At 52.5% G+C, this 25,961-nt stretch overlaps 2 protein-coding genes and 1 pseudogene across 7 annotated transcripts in view; 1 reads left to right on the plus strand and 2 right to left on the minus strand.

The window, feature by feature from the left end:
* TOM1L2 (target of myb1 like 2 membrane trafficking protein) overlaps positions 1-1,606 on the minus strand; it is a 123,308-nt gene extending 121,702 nt beyond the window's left edge. For 2 of the 3 annotated variants that reach the window (XM_010339932.3, XM_003929302.4), the window contains exon 1: positions 1,414-1,566. In XM_010339932.3, the coding sequence (XP_010338234.1) occupies positions 1,414-1,465 (52 nt within the window). In that variant the 5' untranslated portion in view covers positions 1,466-1,566. Of the gene's footprint in view, positions 1-1,413 lie in introns of all 3 variants that reach the window. The other variant, XM_010339931.3, reaches the window with a different exon arrangement.
* Positions 1,607-1,990: 384 nt separating this feature from the next.
* The window catches only part of DRC3 (dynein regulatory complex subunit 3), a 43,007-nt gene continuing 19,036 nt past the window's right edge, over positions 1,991-25,961 (plus strand). The window contains exons 1-8 of one of the 4 annotated variants that reach the window (XM_074388302.1): positions 1,991-2,130; positions 3,053-3,089; positions 7,284-7,460; positions 12,460-12,576; positions 16,691-16,815; positions 21,293-21,443; positions 22,803-22,918; positions 23,491-23,602. In XM_074388302.1, coding sequence (XP_074244403.1) covers positions 7,301-7,460; positions 12,460-12,576; positions 16,691-16,815; positions 21,293-21,443; positions 22,803-22,918; positions 23,491-23,602 — 781 coding nt within the window. In that variant the 5' untranslated portion in view covers positions 1,991-2,130; positions 3,053-3,089; positions 7,284-7,300. Of the gene's footprint in view, positions 2,131-2,978; positions 3,090-7,283; positions 7,461-12,459; positions 12,577-16,690; positions 16,858-21,292; positions 21,444-22,802; positions 22,919-23,490; positions 23,603-25,961 lie in introns of all 4 variants that reach the window. The other 3 variants (XM_074388300.1, XM_074388299.1, XM_074388301.1) reach the window with 3 other exon arrangements.
* LOC101031577 (membrane protein BRI3 pseudogene) lies at positions 10,062-10,455 on the minus strand (annotated as a pseudogene).

A 25,961-nucleotide genomic window follows, 5' to 3' on the forward strand; every position in this document is an offset into this window, starting at 1 on the left:
ATCCTGGCTCATAAAAGACGTTTTACCAGTCCTTCGACTAACCAGGAGGAACCCAGTTTTCAAACAAACTAATTAGCATTCTTGACTGATCAAGTGGCATAAGCCACTGCCTTGGGTGAAAAAGCAAGTTGCTTTTTCAGTAAGGAAGTCTCACATGGTAGCCATTTCCGGTATTACTTTACCTACACTTTGGGCTTTCCTTATCCAGGATTCTGGCCATCTCTGGTGTCCCCAGGTATCCAGATCCCCCCATAGGATTAACAGATAAGGCTGGGTACCATTCTCTCTACGTTGCCAACAAAAGATTCAGCTTTGGTAAATTTCATATGGTTGGGGGGCGGGGGTGGGAGCAACAGTCAGCGGTGCAGAGTACTATAAAGAATATCAAAACTTGAGAACTTTAAGGGACCTACCACATCTCATCTTCAAACACTTCACTTGACAGACAGGAGAGCTTCAAACTAGAAAGGGCACAATGTCACATGGAGTCATTGGCAAAACCACTGCTAGAGTCCAGGCTTCCATGATTCCCAGTCCAGGGCTCTTATCATTAAATTACACAGCCTCCCTTCTTTCCTGGGAGGCACTGCAGGCATGCTATCCCCCTGCCAAGATAATCAACCCCCAAGAGCCCCTCCTCCCATCCCAGTCCCTCCTACAGCCCAGCTGAGTTGCAGCTCAAATTAGCAAGTCCTGGAGCAGGGGGCATTTCTGGGAGGGTGCCCAGTCTGAGGGTTGCTGGTACTGAAGAGGAGGAACAAGGACGGAGAAGGAGGTGACATCCCACAAAGGGTTTCAGAGAACTGGGTCCTAGGGGCGGTGGCAGCAAGCCTGCTGGGCTGGATAAGGGCACATGCAGTAGCACCTCCCAAAGGGCAAGGGGGAAGCAGACCAGCAGTTGGCACCACCTCTAGGAGCAAAAGGAAGGGCTGAGTCCTGATGGGCAGGGAAGCCTGGAGCATCTCCGAGTCTAAGTTGGGCCTCAGGGGCGCCTCCTGGCAGAGAGGCACTGGCGACCGTGAGGTGGCACCAGTGTCCGGGAAGAGGCCCGAGGACACAGATGCCCTCCGTGGGATGGCACTGGCACCCAGCGGAGGCCCAGCCCTCCCGTGAGGTGGCACCGGCGCCCAGCGAAGGCCCGACGACCAGGATGCCCAGCCCTCCCGTGAGGTGGCACCGGCGCCCAGCGAAGGCCCAACGACCAGGATGCCCAGCCCTCCCGTGAGGTGGCACTGGCACCCGGCGAAAGCCCTATGACCGGGATGCCCAGCCCGCCCGTGGGGTGGCACCCGCGCGTGGCGGAGGCCCAGCCCGCTCGTGAGGTGGCACCGGCGCCCGGCGGAGGCCCACGGTCCTCACCAGCCAGATCAGCTGCCGCCGTCGCCCAGCCTCCCGCCCCTCACGCAGCCTTACCGAGGCACTGCCCCACCGGGGTGCTGAACGGGTTCCCCAGGAGGAACTCCATCTTGGGTGGACAACACGCAGCGGCCCGGGCCCCCTGTCTGCCACCGAGGTCTCCTCTGTACCCCGCCGGGATCCAGTCCTGACTGACACTTGCCCCCTCCCCACCCTCTGGAACGCCGAGGGCCAGGTCCCCTAGCCCCGCCCTCTTGCCGCGTCTTTATTGGGGGGACACCTACGAAGCCCGCGTCCGATTGGCCGCTACACCTTCGTCAGCAAAGCCCCACCCACCCCGCAGCGTCCGATTGGGCTGAGGAGCTAGCTAGGTCAGCGGAGTCCCTGACAGCCGTGGCGGCACCTCCCCTGGCCCGCCCCCGAAGAGAGAGCTGTGCATTTTGATTCATCTATATTTTGGGCAATCTAAAGGATCCTTACTATTATTGGACAAAAGACGAGTCAATCATCCAGAAAGGAGGACGGAAGAGAGGTGAATCTAGGAATATCCCCGCCCATAGAAAGTACCGATTGGAGAAACATTTGTTTTCTCTACGGCTGGTTGGTGTAAGGAATGTTTTCCCACCCGGAGATGTGGTCACGTGATCTGTCAACTTTCACCCAGGAAGTCTCCCTACTGACTTTCCCCTTGGCAACCAAGTCGCGGTGCTTGGTTCCCCAGCAACCGGGAGACGCGTCTGCTGCGTGGAACCAACCAAATCCCCAAAGCTTGAGGTGAGACCTGGGAGCTGAGGCTCGGGAGGACTCGCAGGGACAGATAGTGCACGACTTCACTCACTCCTGTGACCTTTTTGTCTGAAAACGCCGGCCCGGCCCTTCTCATTTATAAATTGAGCACGTAGGTCCTCTCCCAGGCACTTTACAGTGGAGCTGAGACAGCCAAGACACTTTAGTCCTGGGCTTGTCAAGCTTTTGAATAAAAAAGAATACTAAGGGAGCATTTCCCGAGGGAACCGGGCCAGAATGGATTAAGGGGTTCCGTCTTCCAGCCTCCTTTCATAGAAAGAGAGGTACCCGGTCCACTGATAACTTCTTCCAGAATTTAACTATTATATCTGACCTTATAACTATCAAATGATTTCATCTTGGTACTGTATAAAGTGCTTTGGATGTGAATACGGCTCCTCAGGTTCCTTCCATATCTGTCTCTGTCAGTAACTCATTGTATGACTTCGGACAAGTTCCTTTCCCTCTCTGGAGCCTCAGGTTCCCTAGCTGGGAAATAAGGACATTAGGATTCCCTTTTTTATGGCCTCCGCAGCTTACATGTACTTAAATAATGCCTGTGCACTGAGTATGCAATAAGCATTCAGTACATGATTTTCTTCTTTTAAAACAAAAAATTTTCATTATTTATTTTTGAAAACAGAGACAGGGTCTTGCTATTGTGCCCAGGCTGGTCTTGAACTCCTGAGCTCAAGCAGTCCTCCCACCTCAGCCTCCCAAAGTGCTGGAATTACAGGTGTAAGCCATCTCACCCAACCAATTTTCTTCTTATTAATTCACGACCAATAGGGACTATAGTATTCAGATCCTGTTGACACCAGGTTATTGTTGCCCAGGAAAATTCTAGATCTGTTCTCTGTGAGAAGGCCACTCCGTTGACAATTGTGTAACACTCTGCTGCTTTCCCCAGCTCCTGCGTCTCTGGTCTTCAGCAACACTATCATCAGGCAAGTCAAAGGGACCCAGGTTGGGTGGTAAACTACTAAGATCCCCATGGAGAACTGTTTGGGCCTTGGCCCTGAACCCAGGACAACTGTGAGAAACATTGTGAGCTGTGGCAATGATATCCCCAGTACCCTCGGCTGATTCATGATTAGGAAATGGACTCCGCCATATGCTAAGTGTATGAAGTTGGGCATGTTAATTAACCTTTCTGAGTAGCTTCTGTTTTCTTATCTGGATATTGGTGATTATTAGCTCTACATAGAAATTAAGTGTCTAGAAATTTCTCACATCCACATCTTACCGACACCCTGGTCATCTCTCACCTCAGTACTTTTGCAGTTCTCAGTACTGCTGCTAAAGTGAGCTACTTAAAAACAAAAATCTGATCTTGTTGCTGCCTTTATTTATTTATTTATTTATTTATTTATTTATTTTTGAGACAGACTCTTGCTCTGTCGCCCAGGCTGGAGTGCAATGGTGCCATCTCAGCTCACTGCAACCTCTGTCTCCTGGGTTCGAGCAATTCTCCTGCCTCAGCCTCCCGAGTAGCTGGGATTACAGGTGTCCACCACCACGCCCAGCTTATTATTTTTTTTTTTTTGTATTTTTAGTAGAGAGGGGGTTTCACCATGTTGGTCAGGCTGGTCTCGAACTCCTAACCTTGTGATCCGCCTGCCTCAGCCTCCCAAAGTGCTTATAGGCGTGAGCCACCACACCCTCCCCTTCCTTCCCCTCCCCTCTTTCTTTCTTTTGACGGAGTTTGGCTCTTGTTCAGACTGAAGGGCAATAATGTGATCTCACCTGACTGCAACCTCTGCCTCCTGGGTTCCAGTGATTCTCCTGCCTCACTCGGCATGTGCCACCATGCCCCGCTAATTTTCCTGACCTTATTAAGCCCTCAGTGCTTTCCAGGGATTCTAGGATAATAACAAAACTCCCACAGACCTCTCCAACCTTGCATCACTTCAGCCAAAGTGCAACATGTCTGTTCTCTCCCACCTGAAGGGCCTTGACATGAAGTTACCTCCTCCTTCTTTCCTACTTGTCCTTGAGATCAGCCCTGTTGTCCTTGGCCAGGCCAGGTGCCCCTAATGTATGATTTCGTAGTTCCCTACACCTACAAATTATCAGGGTTTGTAATTCAATATTTGTATTATTGTTTGATTCATGCCTGAAGCAGGGGTAAAATTCATCTGTTTTATTCACAGCCTGTAGCAGTTACTCAGTACACGTGTGGACTAAATACGTGATCTCACACAAATGTAGGAGGGAGGAATTATTCGCCTTTTACAATGGGAGAGCCAAGGTTTAGATAGGTGAAGTGAGTTACCAAAAGATGCACAGTCAGGATCCAAATCCTGCCCTGATGTACTTAACAAATAGCATGTGTAATAACAACCCCATATTACCTAGCACAGCCATTGCTCAGCTGGACTGAAAGCAAGCTTGATCTGTCGTGGGTACCAGGCCCTGATGAAGTAGGAGGGATAAGTTTTGAAATAAGAATTAAGAGTCATTTCCCAAAGTATAGCACCATTTAAAAAAAGGAAGAGGCCAAACACTTGGCAGAAAACATCCGTCAAACATAACACATTAAAATTCCCCCAAAGACAAGCTGATGACAAGTTATGGGAAACGTTAGGGGAAACCATTGCCTAAGAGTCGGGAGCTATGAAAGAGAGGCCAAGGGCTGGAACTGTCTTTGAGGGTGGAATCAGTGACCTCGTTGAGGTGGAGCCCGTGTAAACAGATTGGAGAGAGTGGGAAGAAAAGGACCAAGGTCTTGGGAGGACGGAAGGCACAGGTGGAGAAGGGGTAGGGGTTGAAGGGTGTGAAGGTTGTGCCTCTCCTGGGAGCAAAAGAGAACAAGAGCTCATAGGGACATTCGATGAGGGACAGTTCAGGGCAAAGGATGTGTATTTACAGAAGTCGCATCCCAGTGGATGGTCGGGGAGGAAAGAGGAAGGCAGTCTTAGAGGGAAGTCTTTGAGACCAGGTGACAGGATTGTACGGCCCAACCTGGCTTTTCAGCGGACACCGTCAGCCCTGCACTAGGAGTCTCTCCTATGGAATGAGGAGGAGAGCACAGGGGCTGCCTAGCATCAGGGACCAGCAGGGCAGAAGGACAGGAGGTTCAGGGAGGCCCATATGCTGGGGAGACACGTGAGCAAAGAGAAAGGAGGGCCATCAGGGAGGCAAGAATCAGGGGGGGAAAGCAGAGGGAAATGTCCCTCCTGGATGTCTTCACCAAGAGGGTTGGTAAGATGAGAATGTGGTCCAGTCAGGAACAGCAGCCTCGGGTCAGCCTCGCAGTGTGACTGACTGAATCTACAGATCCCCCTGTGCTGTGCTGTCTCGGCCAAATCCCTCTGGACCATTAGCAACAGAACCTACTGGAGGCTGGGCATAGTGGCTCACCCATATAATTCCAGCAGTTTGGGAGGCCAAGGTGAGTGGATCACCTGAGGTCAGGAGTTCAAGACCAGCCTGGCCAACATGGTGAAACCTCGTCTCTACTGAAAATACAAAAAAAAATTAACCAGGTGTGGTGACGGACACCTGTAATCCCAGCTACTGGGGAAGCTAAGGCAGGAAAATTTCTTGAACCCAGGAGGTAGAGGTTGCGGTGATTCGAGACTGCACCATTGCACTCCAGCCTGGGCAACAAAAGTGAAACTCTGTCTCAAAAAAAAAAAAAAGAAGAAGAAGAAGAAAAGAACCTACTGGAGCTAGCTTAAGTAAAAGAGGATTTCATGTGAGAAACAGGAAACTCTCATGAGGCCTGGACCTAGGAACATTAGGGACTGGAAAGCCAGCAGGAAGGAGGCAGCCTCTGTCTGTGTCGGTCTGTCTGTCCTTTGTCTTTTGATTTCTGGTTCCCAGGTTCCCATCTCTGCTTTTCTCTCTGCATCTGCCTCCTCCTGCTCCTGCTCTCTGTTTAACCATGTGCCCAGTCAGCCCACACTCCCTATTCCTCACCAGCTCAAGTGGCCAGTTCCAATGAGCACTCTCCTTCTGCCACCTCAAATTCACATCTGCCAGGGGGAGGACATGAATGGTCATCTTGGGTCAGGGGCTCCCTCTGCACCAGGTAAAGCTCGTGCTGTGGTAGGGGGCATACACACGTAACTGCCTGGAGGGGGTGAGGTGCTCAAGGAAGAGGAGCTGCAGGCTGACCTGCCTGGCTGGGGATACCTAGGGAGCACAGTCAGGGATTGGTACCCACAAACCCAAATGAGGATGGGCACACAAAGTCAGAGGACTGACACAGGACCACAGTCTTAAGATGAGCCAAGATCACAGGCTAAGGACACCAGTGTGGACACCAGGCCAGTGGGTCCAGGGAGGGTCCCAGCTGTGGCTGTAGGGTCAAGGGATGAAACCCTGCGGACAGGCCCAGTGGGTGCCAGGAAGCCCTGGAGCAGCCTTGGTGCAAATGTACAAACTCCGAGATGCAGCAGGCCCAGGGCTGGGAGTGGGGCATTCTTCAGTGTCAGTGGCCACAGCAACACCATAAGGGGAAACCTCAGCCAGACCCTGCCCTCAAACAGAGAAAGAAGCAGGCTGTGGCCAGACACAGCAGCTCATGCCTATGATCTCAGCACTTTGGGAGGCCAAGGTGGGCGGATCACCTGAAGTCAGGAGTTCGAGACCAGCCTGGCCAACATGGTGAAATGCCGTCTCTACCAAAAATACAAAAATTAGTCAGGCGTGGTGGTACATGCCTATAATCCCAGCTACTCAGGAGGCTGAGACAGGAGGATTGCTGAATCCAGGAGGCAGAGGTTGCAGTGAGCCGAGATAGCAGCATTGCACTAAAAAAAAAAAAAAAAAAAAAAAAAAAAAATGAGGGGGCCAGGTGCAGTGGCTCAAGCCTGTAATCGCAGCACTTTGGGAGGCCATGGCAGGTGGATCACGAGGTCAAGAGATCGAGACCATCCTGGTCAACATGGTGAAACCTCGTCTCTACTAAAAATACAAAAAATTAGCTGGGCATGGTGGCATGTGCCTGTAATCCCAGCTACTCAGGAGGCTGAGGCAGGAGAATTGCCTGAACCCAGGAGGCGGAGGTTGCGGTGAGCCGAGATCACGCCATTGCACTCCAGCCTGGGTAACAAGAGCAAAACTCTGTCTAAAAAAAAAAAAAAAAAAAAAAAAAGAAGCAGACCGTGAAGGAGGAATGTGATGTTTTTTAGGGAAAACTTCGGGGAAGATGAACCGGCTATACGACTCGATGGAGCCAAGGGTGATAGACGATGGCATGCTCAAGCTTGCTGTTGGGGAGCAGGGCCCCCAGGAGGAGGCCGGGGAGCTTGCCAAGCAGGAGGGCATCCTCTTCAAGGATGTCCTGTCCCTGCAGCTGGACTTTCGGAGTATGTATCCAAGGTTCAGGGGTGGTGGCCAGGGTGGGGCCTCCCGGGCTTTCTCTGCTCCGTCTTCAAGCTTTAGGATTCCATGCAAAGTCCATGGTGGAGGTTCCCACATCAGCATTAGGGCCTACCTGGGTTACAGGGCATAGGAGCAGCACAGATGTTTGTAAAGCTTCATTCCTTAGTGTCTTCATCATTTGAATATCCACAACACTCCTGATGCTGCGTAAGAATAGAAACCAAGATAAAATTGTCCCACTCCAAATCTAAGTGAGCCCCCAAGACTATGCTGTTGCCGTCACACAACTCCATGCGGGTGTCCTTGGAGTGGGGGTGCCTGGCAGGCAGAGCTGAGGAAGTCCCATGTAGCCAGGAGCAGAGGGTAGGAAGTGTGGGGAAAGGAGGAAGAGCGGGCACTGAGAAAGCAGCTTCACAGAAGGGATGACCAAAGATGGGCTGGTGGCAGGAGGGGCACAGGCCATGAGGCAGGGAGGCCCCTCAGGGACGGGAAGATGTGGTTCAGGACCAGGTGGACCCTTACTGCTTCAATGTCCCATCTGTGAAATGGGATGACTGTCATCCCTGTCTCAAGCACTGGGCGAGGGGACAAGGTGAGACAGCACTCGCACAGTGCCTCCTCACACAGGAAGGCCAGCGAGCTGCGGCACAGTAAGTCAAGGCAGAGGCGGTACAAGAGCACTGAGAGAGGCGGCCAGGGATCCTGAGACCCCTGCCTGGTGTCACGTGCAGGCAAGGCCACAGCAGAGTGACCTTGTCTGATTCACATTCCTGCTCTGTCTTGGGGCCCCTAGGCTGGCCGGCATCCAGTCAACAACAAGGGAGTGCTAAGACACTGCCTCAGCCCAGCCCGGCCACCAGAGCAGGGACACGACAGTTGGCAAGACAGGCATGGCCCAGGCACAGCCCCATGAAGCCCACGGGCCCTGAGCCGTAGCCCTGAAATGGGGCACAGAACAGGTGTGGCACAAGGGGCTTTTTCGGCTGACTGCTTTCCTCCCCCACCTGAGGTTCATGCAGCCAGTATTAAGCACCTGCCTGTTACATGCCAGGTGCTGTTCTAGGCACTGTGAACAAAAAGATCAAAAGCCCTGTCCTCATGGAGCTGACATTGAACTTGGTAGGGGACAAAGAAATAAAATGAAGAAGGAAAATAATACAATCTGCTAAAGGTAACATGTGCTGTGGAGGAAAAAAAGGAAGGAGAGGAAAGGGAAGTTGGGGGTGGGGTGCAATGTTTTATAGGGTGGCTGGGGGCTCCACCAAGAAGGTAACATTTGAGCAAAGACTTGAGGTAGGTGAGGGAGAGAGCCACTGTGGAGATCCACCAGGGAAAGTGGAGCAGCCAGTGCAAAGGCCCTGGGGCAGGCTGGACCCCACCTCATCAGCCCTGCTGAGGAAGCCAGTGTGGAGACAGGTCAGGGAGGTCATGGGGTCAGCTGGTGTCAGCTTGGGGCCAATGGAAGGTGTTTGGCTTTTACAGTGAGTGAGGTGGGGACCCCGGGAGGGTCCCGAGCAGAAGTGGGACAGGATGGGACTTAGGATTTCTCAGAACCCTGCTGGCTGCATGAGGATAGACTGTGGAGGCCAGGGGCCGAGGCAAGGATCTAGTAAGGCAGCCAGTGCTGTGCTCCAGGGAGTGGTGACCACAGGCCCGGCTGAGCTGGTGGCCATGGAGGCAGATTCAGTGTCTTTGTTGACAATTACATTGGCTTTTTGGCAGTCCTGTCATGCTGGTAATTCATTTAGAGCTAACTGCCAAGTACATCCTGATTTGTTGCGTTGTTCTGGCTCTTCCTCCTGAACTGCTGACACCTAGGAAAAAGTCAGCAGGTGGGTGTGCGTGGCAGAGCAGCGGGTGTACCGGAGCCACGAGGGGAGGGCTGCCGCTGAGGGGCTGTCAGATCAGGGCCAGAAAACACACCTGGAAAATCCAACCCAGGGATGGGAGGTGGCCGGGAGTCCAGGGCAGAACCGGCCCCACCCTGGAAGCACAGGTGGGAACTGTGGCCAGTATCATTCTGGGAAATCTGGCCACAAACAGGGAGCTGGAGAGCAGGCACCAGTCCCACCCGGCCCTGGGAACCCAGGGAGGCGCAGCGCAGCAATCCAGCCCTAGGGGAAGGGCAGTGGGCCCCTCGGGGACTGGGCCAGAGAACCCCGTCTTCCCCAGACCTGGGTGTAGGGAGGGGAGTTAGGAGGGGTCCCGCACTTTCCCACTGGGACTTTCACAACCTCACAGGCAGGCTCTGCCCCCCTGAATGAATATTGAAACTGCAGCTGGACCATGTGGTTATTAACAGCACCAATTTGCATTTGTATTTTTTATTTTTTTAATGGTATGAATCTCATTTATTGAAAACATATCTCACTGTTCTCAAATCGAAGACTGCAGAACATAAAAGCAGTGCTTTATCGAGTTGTCATTAACCTCAGAAGCAGCGGTGCTGCCTCTCCATGCTCCAGGAAGCCGCAGCTCCCGCGTGCCACATCTGTCCCACCTCGCTTTACAAAACAGCCCTGAAGCTTAATCAAATAAAACTGTTGTACATGAGAAACAGAGAGCTGGGTGTGGGAAAGCCAGGTATGGTGGTCCCTTTAAGCAAAGTCTGCTCCGCAGTTGGGGCATCTTTGCTTCCTCAAGACAAATCAGCAGATGAATCCAAAGGGGAACAGGGTGATGGCCAGGAGGATTCCTAGGAAAGCGAAGCAGTCCTCCAGTACCCCGACCCTGCAGACGGGACAGCCTCTCATGATGATGATGGCATTGGCAGGGTACCGAGCGATAGTCCGGCTGTGGCCATTGTAGACCCTGGGGTGGTGGGTGGGTATCCCTGTGATGAGGTAAGGGGAGGGCAGGCAGCGGGAAGCAGGGCAGCAGGATGGCGCCATAGCCATGGGAACTGCACGCACCGTCGCCCTGGCCGGCCCCTAGGCTGTAGGTGGGCAGCCACTCCTGCAGCAGGGGCTTGTGGTCCATGGCAGCCCAGCCCAGCTCGGTCAGTCCTGGCAGGGGACGCAGCAGGGGACATGGCAGGGATGTCATGGCCAGCTCAGGCTCCTCTAAGGCACAACACCTCAGCACCAATTTTTATTTCTATTTATTTAGAGACAGAGTTTTGCTCTGTCACCGAGGCTGCAGTGCAGTGGCATGATCTTGGCTGACTGCATCTCTGCCTCCTGGGTTCAAGCGATTCTGCTGCCTCAGCCTCCTGAGTAGCTGGGACTATAGGCACACCTGCCTAATGTTTATATTTTTATTATAGAGACAGTGTTTTTCCATGTTGGCCAGGCTGGTCTTGAACTCCCGACCTCAAGCAATCCACCGGCCTCAGACTCCCAAAGTGCTGGGATTACAGGTGTGTGCCACCACGCCTGGCCATAGCACAAATTTTTAAAACTTCTTCCACTTCTATATTATTTCAGTTCTTTTAATGAGCATATTCAATTTTATAAATTTTAGAAATCATTACAAATGCAAATATGGAAAAAAGGAGCATATAAACAATAAAGTTATATGTGGCTTCTGGGAAAAGCTGGCGGACAAGTTTGGCCTCTAGAGTTTTACATATACAGTACATATTTACTTATATGTTTGTGTTAGTCAGAACTCTTCTGGATACTAGCGACAGAAACCAAACTCTGGCTTACTTAGCAAATGGAATGAATCGACTGTGTAGCTGGCATGGGTGGTCTTCACAGGCCACAGGGGCCAGGCACTTCTGTGATATCAGGAACCTGCCTCATTCTTACATGGATGCCTTATCTCATCCCCTACATATGGACATTTGGGAGCTTTTGTGCCCCTTACGTGCCTGAGGGATTTCTTTGGACATTTACACAAGTGTGGAGACAGATCCCATGTGGCTAAATTATAGGTCAAGGCCGGGCACAGTGGCTCACGCCTGTAATCTTAGCACATTGTGAGGTCAAGGTGGGCGGATCATGAGGTCAGGAGTTCAAGACCAGCCTGGCCAAGATGGTGAAACCCCATCTCTACTAAAAAAATTAGCCCAGTGTGGTGGTGGTAGGCACCTGTATTCCCAGCGACTTGGGAGGCTGAGGCAGAGAATTGCTTGAACCCAGGAGGTGGAGGTTGCAGTGAACTGAGATCACGCCACTGCACTCCAGCCTGGGCAACAGAGTAAGACTCCGTCTAAAAAAAAAAAAAAGAGGCCAGGCATGGTGGCTCACGCCTATAATCCCAGCACTTTGGGAGGTTGAGGCGGGTGGATCACGAGGTCAAGAGATCGAGACTATCCTGGCCAACATGGTGAAACCCCATCTCTACTAAAAATACAAAAGTTAGCTGGGTGTGTTGGTGTGTGCCTGTAGTCCCAGCTATTCGGGAGGCTGAGGCACGAGAATCGCTTGAACCCAGGAGGTGGAGGTTGCAGTGAGCTGAAATCACGCCACGGTACTGCAGCCTGGAGACCGACCGAGACTCCGTCTCAAAAATAAAGAAAGAAATTATAGGTCAAAGGACACAGACTTTAAATATTTCAGTAAACATTGCCAAACAACCCTCAAAAAGGCTGAACAAGGTGATCAGCCTTCCCACCAACAGAGACACATGCTTTCATTCTATTTGTCACACTGTGGAAGGAAGGCCCTTGACTGTGTCCTGTGTCCCAAGGTGTACCAGACTCCTGGAGAGGCCCTGGCCTGGCCCCAGAGACAGCACAAGTGAGTCACCTGCCCAGAGCAGGTCTGGTTCACTCCAACGCCAACAAGTTCTTAGCCCCACCCTAGTAAACCTACGAGGTCTTCCTGTGGCTCTGGGTGGCAGTACTGATCCCCGCCCACCTCACAGGGACACAGTGTTCCTCAATGCTCAGCCTACATCTCAAGGGTGCCTGCGTACTCCAGGGCCGGGCAGAAGAGTTGTTGATCCCTTTTGTATGGTTCTGCCTCACTCCTTCCGTACACTGGCACAAAACTCTGACCCTAACCTGAGGCTAAAATCTTCCTTCCATTATTTCAGACATCCTCCGCATAGACAACCTCTGGCAGTTTGAGAACTTGAGGAAACTGCAGCTGGACAATAACATCATTGAGAAGATTGAGGGCCTGGAGAGCCTCACACACCTGGTCTGGCTGGGTAAGGCCCTTTCTTGTGTATGTCCACCCTAATTGAAGGTGACACCCTGCCAAGGTTGTTGCCTTCCCGGGAGACAATAATTGTGTGTGACACTCCGCGGCCGGCCCATCATTAGCCGGCGTACGGCGGCAGCTCTGCCTGCTGGGAGCAAGAAAGCTGCTATTTTTTAAAAGCCTAGGGCTTGTGCTGGGCAAAAGGCAGCAAAGATGTGCTTAGACACAGCACCACAGAATATTTTGCTCTCACCTGCTCAACCTTTCAGTCTGGGTGGGGCACGAAGGGGCGACTGCGGACTTCTGTCTAATCTAGACTCAGGCTGACAGGTAACCATCGACAGGTAACCATTGGCTGGTGGGGCCCAGATCAAACGAGGAATAATCACCACAGAGGCCAATATGTATCAAGCACTTAACTACATGCTAAGTGGGGCCTATATGCTTTCTATATGAGTCTTCCAGTTCACAGGGCATCGCCATCATAGAGATGAGCCAACTGAGGCCACAGGACCACATCAGGCCTCACTGCCAAGGCCACAGGGGATTTCGATGAGCTGTCCCTTCTGCTGGCCTTTTAGGGGCATCCTTACATCTGATGAGGGACAGTGGGTCCCTAGCAGCGAGAAGGTGATGGGCCTGAGAGCTCCTTATGCACTGTCTTGTTTAACCCCATTTTAATCCTAAGAATTGGGCATCTGTTATAATCCCAAGCTACAGAAGAGGAGCTGAGAGACTCACAGAGCCCCAGGCATTTGCCCAAAGCTGCACAACCGAGAATATCAGAGCTGGGACTCACGCCCTTTGCTGTCTGACCTCACAGCCCACATTCCCTCCAGCCGATCAGGCGGTCTCCTGGTAACAAGGAAACCCTGAGGCATCGGGAGCCTTCCAATTTGCCAAACACTCCCAGCCTCCTTTGTGCTGACAATTGCAAGCCCACAGCAAACCCACAGGGAGGGTTATGCTGCCATTTCACAGATGCAGCAACTGAGGCTCAGGGAGGCTGGCCAGCTTGATGGAATCATGTGCTACAGGTAGCAGGAGCAAACCACAGCCAGGTCTTCTGACACCCAGGCCCAGGTCTCTAGTTCCAGGTATCTCACCTTTCTGTACCCTAGCACCCATTAATGCTGATTCCTGGGCCCAGTGGCCCATCTGCAATGCCAGAAGTCATTGGTCTCTCTAGGAGATGAAGACGGGAGGCCTAACTGTCCTAAAGGTGCCTGGGCCAGCCCATGCTGTGAGCCATGCCCGCCCCATGAAGGTCTGCCCTGCACAGGCTGTTTGAATGCCATGGTTTTAAGCAGGAACTCCCTGACCTGGCTGTCTCTCAGAGATAAAGCAAGTACCACCGAGCCCCATGACAGCCCCCTGTCTGCTTACCCAGAGAGAAACTTGAATACTGGTCTTAGTTCCCTCTGTGACAAAAGCTTATCTTCCTACTACTTGGAACCCCGACCCCTTGCAGTGGCCATCCACGCTTCCAAAGATCATGTGGACTGATGGCTGGTGCTACCTGGGATGGCGGTGCTAGAGCAGAGAGGGCAGGCTCTGGTAAGAGGTCACAGGGCCCCTCAGAGTATAGTCAGAAGTTGGCCTTTGTCCAGCTGTGGCACTAGGCACCCAGGGACCCAACCACAGCAGGAAGAGCTGGGTCCCTAGGGTGCTGAGGATGGGGGTTAGGGAGGTGGCACTCCTGTGGTTCAGTATGACCTCCCACACTGATATGCGTAGGCTCTGCTGGTGGCCCATGCCCAGGGCTGAGGGTGTGCTGGAGCTGGCTAGCACTGGCTGTCAACAGCTGGCTGTACACATCTCTTCTCAACTCTGCTTCCAGGGATGCCACGCTGGTAACTTGAAATTGGCCATGGTGGGAGTATTTACACCACAGAAATGAGCAAGCACTACAGATGAGGGCTTTCCCTCACCCCCTATTGGTAAACACTTGCTAGCACACTGTGAGGGATTGGGCCAAGCCTCCTAAGAACGGAACCCCGTGGCACAGTGGGAAAGGAAGCGTGCAGGCTTGGCATTTGGTAGACCCCCATTCAAATCCCAGCTTGGCCAACATACTGACTTTGCAGAAGATATTCCACTTTGTGAACCTCAGTTTCTTTTTTTTTTTTTTTGAGATGGAGTCTTGCTCTGTCACCCAGGCTGGAGTGCAGTGGCACAGTCTCAGCTTACTACAACCTCTGCCTCCCAGGTTCAAGTGATTCTTATCCCTCAGCCTCCCAAGTAGCTGGGATTACAGGTATGTGCCACCAAGTCTGGCTAATTTTTGTATTTTTAGTAGAAACAGGGTTCTGCCATGTTGACCAGGCTGGTCTTGAACTGCTGGCCTCAAGCAATCCACCCTTTTTGGCCTCCCAAAGCGCTGGGATTACTGGGCGTGAGCCACCGCACCTGGCCTGAACCTCAGTTGCTTTAAGTGCTATGCTACCTGGAGCATATTACCATGAGGCCCATTTGAATCTCAGTTTCCTCATCTATAAAATGGGGATGATTATATCTGTGCTATGAAGATTAAACAAGGTAATGCACTTAAAGGGCCTGGCATAGAGCAAGGACCGAGTTATCATTGCTCTCAGTGTTAACAGGTGAGCATCCCCTCATATGCGGAGGAGGCTAAATTAAGATGTGGTTAAACTCATCTCCCAAAACACCTCTTTTTTTTTTGACACCAAGTCTCACTTCATCACCCAGGCTGGAGTGCAGTGGCACAATCTCACAATCTCGGCCCACTGTGCCTCCCAGGTTCAAGTGGTTCTTCTGCCTCAGCCTCCTGAGTAGCTGGGATTACAGGCGCATGCCACCACACCCCCATAATTTTTGTATTGTTAATAGAGAAGGGGTTTCACCATGTTGGCCAGGCTGGTCTTGAACTTCTGACTCTCGGCCTACCGTAGTGCTGGGATTACAAACGTGAACCGCCATGCCCAGCCCCATATCACCTTTTAAATGTGATCACTGTGGTTGTCATGCCCATATTTCTAAGCCCAGGAAAATGCCCATTTTTGGCCTCTAGGCCACTGGTGTTCCAGGACAAGATGACAGCCCCACCTGCCAACTAACCCTGAAAACCTGTAGTTGGGACAAAGTACTTTTAGGGCCGGCATGGTGGCTCACACCTGTAACCTAAGCACTTTGGGAGGCTGAGGTAGGAGAATCGCTTGAACCCAGGAGTTCGAGACTAGCCTGGGCAATGTGGTGAGAGCCTGTCTCTATAAAATTTTTTGAAAATTAGCTGGATATGGTGGTGCACACTTGTGGTCCCAGCTACTCAGGAGGCTGAGGCAGGAGGATCACTTGAATCTAGGAGGTCAGGGATGCAATGAGCTGTGATTGCACCACTGCACTCAAGCCTGTGCAACAGAGTGAGACCCTGTCTCAAAAAAAAAAAAAAAAAAAAAAAAAAAGGAAAGTACTTTTTATTCCAAAAGATGTGGAACTAAAGTCTCGGTTGGGGTTGAGGTTACATTTGATGAGGGATCCTGAGATGGCTGTGATGGAGCTGGAAGAACCTGCCGCATGTCCACGGAGAAGCCTTAGATGAACTCTGGCCCCACTGTGGTCAGCTGTGTGGCTTTGGGTCAATCACCAAGTCTTTCGGGGTTTCTGCTTCCCAAATGATCAAACAGGGAGAGAAGTTCCAAACTACACTCAGGGCTGCTCTCAGAGGATATACACATAAGCACTTGATAAACTGGTAAACGCAAAGCAGAAAGGAGGTGGTCTTGCTAAAATGTCACAGGTGTGAGGAAAGGGGACTCTCCACCACTGTGTACTCCTGACCCCCAAGGGCACTGCTTCAGACCTGCGGGCTAGCATTTTCCTCCCAGAACTGTGACAGAGCTTGGACACCGATATTTGCCCACACGTTCCCAGCCAGGAGGATGATTGGCAGAACAGGAGAGGGTGGTGAACATATGAGGCTGCAGGAAGGAATCCACACCAGGCTTCTAAAAAATCGCCAACTGTCAGACAGTAAGTCAAATTCTGGCCCTGGCAGCTTGGTGCTGGGTCACAGGGCACTCAGTAGCCTCGATGGTTTTATTTCAGGATAGCCCATCCCCTGACCCAGCTAGCAGACTCTCACAGCCCTCCCTTCTTCCCAGATCTGTCCTTCAACAACATTGAGACCATTGAGGGGCTGGACACACTGGTGAACCTGGAGGACCTGAGCTTGTTCAACAACCGCATCTCCAATATCGACTCCCTGGACGCCCTCGTCAAGCTGCAGGTGTTGTCGCTAGGCAACAACCAGATTGACAACATGATGAATGTGAGCGGCTGCCCTGCCCGCCCTCATGCACACCTGCAGGGCCTTGGAGCACCGTGGGTTGGGTGGGGGTCTGTGACAAGGGAGCGTGCAGGCTGTGTGTTCCAGATCTTCCCATTTTCCTGGAAAAGCCAGGAATCCAGATTACTCCACAAGGGATTTGCTCATGTTTAAACACCATGCTTAACCCAACAAAATCCATTGGAGGGCACTAGTTTACCACCTCCGCATCAGTGGCGGTTCTTTCCCTGAGTCTTAGGCTTATTTAACAAACACTTGCTGAAGCAAGTACCTGTTGGTGTTGGGCAATAGGTACTTGCCTTAGCAAGTGTTTGTTAAATAAGGATCAACAAGATGTGGTCCCTTTGGAGTGACCAGCACACACCCCCATAGCCAAGACAAGGAGACAAGAAGCCAGTGTCCCGAGGAACACTAAAACAAGGCCTGTGGGTGGTGGGAGGGCACCTGAGGCTTAGGGGTGTGCACGAGTGGCCGTGGACACAGCTGGGGGTATGGCAGCAGCTACAAGGGGTCCTGTGTTAGAGGTGACACATCAGATGGCTCCTGGCCTACTTCTGCAGCCCACCAACCCTGGGGGCTGTCCAGTAGCCTTTAAAGATTGCTCTTCTGCTTAGGTCAGTCTGATGGCCTGGGCTCAGATCCTAGCTGCAGGCCATGGTGGCTTAGATGAGTGGCCTGGGAGAGTCAAGCACCAAGTTGTGACCTGCATTCAAGTCTGTCCAGCAGGACCAAACCCCGGAGACAGTGTAGTCTTGGAAGTTTGCGCTGCATGACAGACAGGAGCATCTAAACCCAACCAAGGATCAAGCCTTCTATGCCTCAGTTTCCTCATCTGTCAGGTAGAGATGATGGCTGGCCATGACTCACCTGCCCAGGCCCTAGCAGGAACCAAGTGGGGTCGTGAATGTAACACACTTGGTTCAGTGGCAGGCTGGAGTATGTCCCTCACAAATAAATGGAGGACTGTCGTAGCTGAGGGCCTTCCTGCCAGTGTTGGAATGAGGGGAAACTGGATGCAGACCCACTGAGAGATGACTGGAATTTTGCCATCCAGCAGAAGGAAAAGGCTTCCCAGGAGGAGGGAATGGTGTGAGCAAAGGCCTGGAGGTACACTTCGGAATGCCTGCCTGCACGGCACGGTTGAGGGGTGCACCGTCCCTAGAAGACATCACAGGTGTGTGGTGCAGGGTGGGGCTCAGGGTGGGGCCAGGGCCTCGCCCCAGTCAGTCTGGATGGCCAGAGCGGTGGGAGACGAGAGGCTTCTGTCTGAGATGTATTTGGGGCAGGTCTACATTTAGGAAGGAATCCACCACCGTGAGGATGGATTTGAGGGGGATTGTGAGAATGGGTTACCCCAGGAAGGTGTGACCAGAAAGGATACTGTACCTGCAGGTAAGAGAAGCTGGCCCCAAACTGGCTGGAAGCAGCGGTAGGGCAGGGACTGGCACTCAGGTGGCTGGTTTGAGAGGAAGCTGGAGTAAGGGAGGCAGGAAGAAACCAGCACGCAGGTGTCACTGAGGCTGCTGCTTCAGGTGAGGAGGGCAGATTCCTCTGGGCCTCAGAAGTGTCTAGAATGCCTCCCAGAGGTGACCATCTAAGGACAGGAGCCTGAGGCATTGATCTCCCCAACAGCTGAGGGACACCCCAGGGGGATTAACCTTCCTCCCCACCTGGCTTTTGGACTGGGTGGGCTTCTTCGGCTTCAGAGACCTCTCTGAGGCAGAAAGTGAATAACGAGATAGGACACTGCTAGCCAAGGTCTCTTATGGCTACAGCTGAAGCCAGAGGTAAGCTGAGCCCCTGCGGCAAACAACAAGGGCATTTAGTGGCGTGATTATTGGCACTGCAAGGAATGGGTTCTTATCAGCAGAGCTTCAAGGATGTGAGTTCCTTCTGCCTCTGGGCTCTGCTGTCCTCAGCATCTCCCCAGAGCCCGATTCTCTTCTGGCTGCAGTCACGGACACAGGCTTCCTTGTCTGCATCCAGCAGGATGGAGAGAACAAGAACTCTCCTTCCGACAATGGCCCTTCAGTCTGATCAAGCCACCTCAGGGCCTACACTGACCCTCAGCCTAACATTGTGGCTGGGAGACGGCCAGGCTGGGTGGCTTACACGAACGGCCTGGGGTGGGAAGCGCCGACTTATGACTGGCAACTCCGCCGGGCCAAGCCGCAGGGGTGGTGTTGTCTCAGAAGTTTGCCCTGCATGCCAGACAGGCAGCATCTAAGCCCAGCCAGTACCCTTTGCAGGGCTCAAGTCCTGACAGTCCAGCCTGCCCTGCCCTGTAAGGGCGAGGAAACCAAATGCTGGCCAGCAGGATATCTGGGTGAGGCGTGGAGGGCACAGGAGAACGCGTCGAGAGCTGATCTCAACGCTGCCACCTACAAGCTGCCTGACCTTCAGCCAATGAGTCTGAGTTCTGGGTGCCCATTTGTCCACCTGTAAGATGGGAATGATAGTAGTTCCTGCTCCATAGGGTTTCTGTGAAGATAGAATCCATTACCCTTATGTGCTTGATACAGGGCCTGGCACATAGTAAGTACATGGAAAATGATCATCAAGACTATTCTGATTAGCTGGGCACAGGGGCTCATGCCTGTAATACCAGCACTACCAGGGGCCGAGGCGTGAGGATCACAAAGTCAGGAGTTCAAGACCAGCCTGATCAATATGGTAAAAGCCCATCTCTACTAAAAATACAAAAATTATCTGGGCATGGTGGCGTGTGCCTATAGTCCCAGCTACTTGAGAAGCTGAGGCAGGAGAATCGCTTGAACCCGGGAGGTGGAGGTTGCAGTGAGCGAAGTTCGTGCCACTGCACTCTAGCCTGGGCAACAGAGCAAGACTCTAGCTCAAAAAAAAAAAAAAAAAAAAAAAATTCAGATTAAGAGCTAATTGCTCCACAGCTTGCTGCTTGAAACTCTGAGCACTGAGTAGATAGATGTTCCTGCCTTGGTGGGTCCTACACCCCAGGACCTACAAGTGTATGAATCTCCTCTGATTTGTTTTCCTTTGGACATTTGGACACTGTGACAGAGCTGAGGTCCTGTCCTTCTGAAGGCCCAGGCCTGGGCATCAGAGGGCATGGAGGGTGTGAGACGAACATGCCTGCGCCCTGCTGGAACACCCCACTCCTGCCTTGGCCATTCTGCCATCCTGCCCCTGCAGAGCCTGGGCAGGAGGAAATCCCATTACTGTTTCCTGGTGGGGTGCTGGGTGCCAGGTAGTCCCTCTTGAATATGGGAGAAGCTGGTAAAGCTAGTCCCCAGAGAGAAAGAGGACTGAAGATGACCCACGAGGAGAAGCTGCCAGGAAATGCTGAGATGTCTTGGGCCAGATGCTCCCAAGGTCTGGCCGTATCCCAGAGAACCTGGAGGCCCTAGATCAGGCGTCCCCAAACTTTTTACACAGGGGGCCAGTTCACTGTCCCTCCGACTATTGGAGGGCCGCCACATACTGTGCTCCTCTCACTGACCACCAATGAAAGAGGTGCCCCTTCCTGAAGTGCGGCGGGGGGGCGGATAAATGGCCTCAGGGGGCTGCATGCGGCCCGTGGGCCGTAGTTTGGGGATGCCTGCCCTAGATCCTCTCCACTCAATCAAGCACCAGCCCTCTTGTGACCTGGCCCAGAGAGTCCTGACTGATACTTCTCAGGTACTAGCTCCCTAACCCCAAGCATCTTTGATTTTAGTCCCTATTGGCACTATTTATCTGGCATCTAATTATATACTTTGTCATGTATATATTTATTAGGCTTATTTTAATTTCTGCTCATTGCATTAAAAACATGTTTAAGCAGAACCCAGGTCACACAGAGAAGAGCTTCACTCACTCCTGGCCAACATGGCAAAGCCTTGTCTCTATTAAAAATACAAAAAAAAAAAAAAAAAAATAGCCAGGTGTGGTGGCAAGCACCTGTAGTCCCAGCTTCTCGGGAGGCTGAGGCAGGAGGATCGCTTGAACCTGGGAGGGGGAGGTTGCAGTGAGCCGAGATCGCGCCACCAGTAGCAACAACTAAAACTAGCATTGCTAAATAGGTGTTAGGCACTCTTCCAGTGCTTTTCACAGCTTATTTCATTTGGCCTTTACAACACCTGTAACACACATGATATTCTTACACGTGTTTTACAGATGTGGACATTGAAGCTCACAGATGTTGGGTAACTTGTCCGAGGTCTCACAGCTAGGACCCGAACCACGTCTGCTGGTTCTTTGGAAAGCCCATTTCTGACAGAAGGTCTTGGTACTGCTTTCTGGCCCAGAACACCCCCACACCCACACACTGCCTGTCACCCCACCCAGTGCTAATGGTGCTGTGGCCAGGCTGCAAACTGAAAGTGCTGAGGAGGGACGTGCAGGTGCGTTTTCAACTCTGTGGCAGCCAAGAAAATGGACGATTTTCCCCTTTTCTCCCCAGATCATCTACCTGCGGCGGTTCAGGTGCCTGCGGACGCTTAGCCTCTCTGGGAACCCTGTCTCTGAGGCAGAGGATTACAAGATGTTCATCTGTGCCTACCTTCCTGACCTTGTGTACCTGGACTTCCGGCGCATTGACGACCACACAGCAAGTGTCTCCCTCTCCGTCTCCCAGCCCTGTGAGACAGAGTCCTCAGGCCCCCAGATTTCTTGGAAAAGGGGTATGGAAGAGCTGCTTCCCCTGCCCACAACTAGGAGAGAAGGGGCAGTTCCCTCTTCCTAATCCCTTTACCTGCCTCAGTCAGAGTGATTCCAGCAGCGCCCTTGTGGGTACTGTTCTGTGCGTGTTCCCAGGGGCCAGGCCTCTTCCACACATTGTGCCAGGGCCACCTCACAGCCATCCAGTACCGTCTGGTTTTCCAGATGAGTGCTGAGGAGGGCCAGGCACAGTGGCTCACGACTGTAATCCAGCACTTTGGGAGGCTGAGGCAGGAAGATCGCTTGAGCCCAAGAGTTCAAGACCAGCCTGGGCAACATAGGGAGACCCATCTCTACAAAAACTACCAAAGTTAGCCATGTGTGGTGGCACACCCCTGTAGTCCTGGCTACTCAGGAGGCTGAGGTAGGAGAATCGCTTGAGACCAGGAGTTTGAGGCTGCAGTGAACTAAGAGGATGCCATTGCACTCCAGCCTGGACAAGAGAGTGAAAACATTTAAAAATTAAGAAAGAAAAGAAGTTGAGGAGGCTGAAGGAGGGAAAGCAGTTAGCCAGGATCACTGGTTCAAGGCCAAGCCAGGATTCACCCCAAGTGGGTGTCACTCCAGGAGCAATATTAACAGCTGAGTTCCTGGGGGAATCAGGCCATCAGAGGCTCAGGTCTGGCTCTCAGGGGCAGAGTCAGGGCTGGAGATAGAGACCTGAGTGTCATCTGAGGATTGCCAATCGACAGTATTTGAAGCCATGGTACAAGTGAGATCACCTGGGGCACGTGGAGTGAGCTGAGAAGGGGTGGGGACTGAGTTCCTGCATTCCCTGCCAGGTGCAGGGGGATGAGCCGGTGCGGTGGAGAGAGCCAAGGGTCAGACCCTCGTGACCAGCCCTATGGCCCTACTTTACCCCTGTCCTGTTGTCCTCCAGAAGGGCCAGAAGGCCTGCCTGAGGGCTGTGAGGAGTGAGAGAGCAAGTCCTCTGTCGAGAACACCCAGACCGGGGCGAGGGGAGCGCTCCATTGCTATGGCTTCTGCCCTGGAGTTGGCCCCGGGAACCCCAGCCTGCCACGCTGCCTTCCACTCCTCCTGGCCTTTCCCTGATTTCCCTGCATTCACAAAACCTGGTGAGGGTCATGCGGAGACGAGCATCCTCCTCCACCAGACCTCATGGCTTTCACAGCCTTCATGCAGGGCCCCGGGCAACACCCCTGCCCACACACGGGAGGCTGCAACGTGGCAGGGGCAGCGTGGCTCAGAGAAACCTCTGGTAACGATGCACTTCCCGTTCCCTGGTCAGAAAGAGGTCGCGGAGGCTAAGCACCATTACAGCATCGAAGAGCTGAAGCACCGGGAGAACCTGATGCAGGCCCGGCTGGAGGAGGAGCAGGCACGGCGGGAGGAGCTGGAGAAGCACAAGGTACCACTGGGGCAGGGTGCACGCCCTCAGCCCCGCTCAGAGTTGCCCACAAGAGGGCACTGACCAAATAAAACAGGTCCGCAGGGATCCCCAGGCTCTGAAAACACGGAGATCATGCTCCCTCCCTCCCCACCTGGCTTGCCTGCTACCTGCCCCAGGGCCAGCGCCATCTCAGTCTGGACCCTGACCCTCCCACTCACTGGCGTTCCTGCCTCCAGCTGCTGGAAATAACGTGCTAAAAACAGTCTGCCAGAGGCCCCTTAAGACCCTTAAGGCAGTTCCCCGTGACATGCCGGGAACAGCTCAGGTCCCTAAGCCCAGCATGGTCCTGAATTCATGACCAGACACCTGCTGGCCTCTCTCCCACCGGTCCCCACCCCTCCTTGCAACCAGACTGAGCCACATGTAACGCTCTGGAAACAGCCTGCAGTTTGATGCCTCTGCGCCGCTGCACATGCCATTCTCTTTTCCTGGAATACGCTCCCTCCCGACCTGCCTTCCACATGGGCCTGTGGGATCATGCAAGGGCCCCTGCCGGGAGCCGCCATGCCCAGGTGTGTTTCTGTCTGCAGACGGCATTTGTGGAGCACCTGAACGGCTCCTTCCTGTTTGACAGCATGTACGCTGAGGACTCAGAGGGCAACAAGCTGTCCTCCCTGCCTGGTGTCAGTGAGCTCCTTGAAGCATATCCTTCCAAGTTCATGGCTGTCTCAGAGCCTGTGCCATCAGCCTGCCTTGGGCACGGCCCCTTCTTCTCTAGGCCTCAGTGTCTCCATCTCTCTTAGAAGACCCTGGGAAGTAAAATCTCCATTTGAGAGCAATGTACCCAAGAGGCAGTTCAGAGCCAGGTCAGCAGCACTGCATGGGGGAGATGCTGTCTGGGTTTCAGGGACATGCGGAGTATCTGTTCAGCATGGCATGGGCTGGCCATGCTTGGCCAGCCAGGTTTTCAGAGGTGGAGAGATGGATTGAAATGTGCTCTCATTAGCCTAACACTTGTTTCTGCTGTGCACTTTCATCTGGCATTCATCGTGTTCTCAACCACCCCACTAGGCAGGTACCATCATTAACCCCATTTTATAGTTGGGGCAACATAGCTTGGCTGTCCAGGGTCACCCAATTAGAGGCCAGCTTTTTTTTTTTTTTTTTGAGACAGAGTCTTGCTCTGTCGCCCAGGCTGGAGTGCAGTGGCACAATCTCGGCTCACTGCAACCTCCAGCTCCTGGGTTCAAGCAATTCCCTGCCTCAGCCTCCTGAGTAGCTGGGATTACAGGTGCGAGTCACCATGCCCGGCTAATTTTTGTATTTTTTTTTAGTAGAGATGGGGTTTCACCATCTTGACCAGGCTGGTCTTGAACTCCTGACCTCGTGATACACCTGCTTTGGCCTCCCAAAGTGTTGAGATTACAGGCATGAGCCACCACACCCAGCCTAGAGGCCAGCTTTTGAAGCTTTATCTATGGGGTAGGGCCTGAGAGGCCGATTCTTTCCCCAGATGCCTGGAGCCCAGAGGATGTGGTTAGTACCTGTCATTAGGGCTGTGGCCATGACCATCAATCAATGGGCTTAAATTGTGAACTGAGGGACTCAGGACAGAATCGAGGAGCTCCTGAATCTGAGAGGTCTGAGCTAAGGCATCCAGTCACAGATGATTCTGTGGAGCCACCTTCACTGGATAGAGAGAAATTCACTCAAAAACCTGACATTCTGCGCCTGTGGGGTGGCTCATGCCTATAATCCCAACACTTTGGAAGGCCAAGGCAGGAGGATTGCTTGAGGCCAAGAGTTTGAGATCAGTCTAGGGCAGGCGTCCCCAGACTTTCTACACAAACGTAAAGCATAATCACTACTAAATTAATTGCCAGTATAAAGTTCTATCTCTAGACCAGGCGTCCCCAAACTTTTTACACAGGGGGCCAGTTCACTGTCCCTCAGACCGTTGGAGGGCCGCCACATACTGTGCTCCTCTCACTGACCACCAATGAAAGAGGTGTCCCTTCCTGAAGTGCGGTGGGGGCCTGGATAAATGGCCTCAGAGGGCCGCATGCGGCCCGCGGGCCGTAGTTTGGGGACACCTGGTCTAGGCAATATAGTGAGACACTGTCTGTATTACAGGTATTCATCGACTTAGGACCTATGCAACTTACGACCATTCGACTTTACAACCACAATCGCTAGCCACGACTGCTCTGTCTGGCAGCGCAAACGTTGCCCAGCTGGGCATACGACAGTGCGGACCAGCTTCTGGCAGCACTACCATCTCCGCGTGCACCATTTCAACTGTACATATAGCCTACTCAACTTATGACCAAATCGTGTTACGACCGTTCCGCGGTCCCAACCGTGTTCGTAAGTTGAGCACTAGCTGTAGTCCGTTTTCACACTCCTATAAAGACATACCCAAGATGGGGAAATTTACAAAAGAAAGAGGCTTTGGGGTTGTTTTTTTTTTTAATTTTGGGTTTTTTTTCTGAGACGGCGTTTTGCTCTTGTTGCACAGGCTAGAGTGCAACTGTGCAATCTTGGCTCACTGCAACCTCCACCTCCTGGGTTAAAGCAATTTTCCTGCCTCAGCCTCCGAAGTAGCTGGGATTACAGGCATGTGGCACCACACCCAGCTAATTTTTTTTTTTTATACATAATAGATATACATAGTTTCAAGGTACATGTGATAATTTAATCCGTTCATATAATTTGTAAGGATCAAGTCAGTGTAGTTGGGATATCCATCACTTTAAACATTTGTCTTTATGCTAGAAATATTTGAATTATTCTCTTCCAGCTGTCTTGAAAGTTACAGCAGCTTATTGTAAACTGTAGTCACCCTCCTGAGGGCTCCTCCTCTGGGAATCTCCTGGTGCGTGAGCTACGAGAATTCATGTGAAGGTGTGGCGTCCTCTCGTTCTTTGAGCTTTCACTGGGAGCTACAATCCCGAGCTGCTAGTGATCAGCCATCTTGGATCTCTCTCTGATTTTTTGTATTTAGTAGAGACTGGGTTTCATCATGTTGGTCAGGCTGGTCTCAAACTCCTGACCTTAGGTG

This window comes from Saimiri boliviensis, chromosome 17 (assembly GCF_048565385.1).
Source record: "Saimiri boliviensis isolate mSaiBol1 chromosome 17, mSaiBol1.pri, whole genome shotgun sequence".
NCBI classification, from domain to species: Eukaryota; Metazoa; Chordata; class Mammalia; order Primates; family Cebidae; genus Saimiri; species Saimiri boliviensis.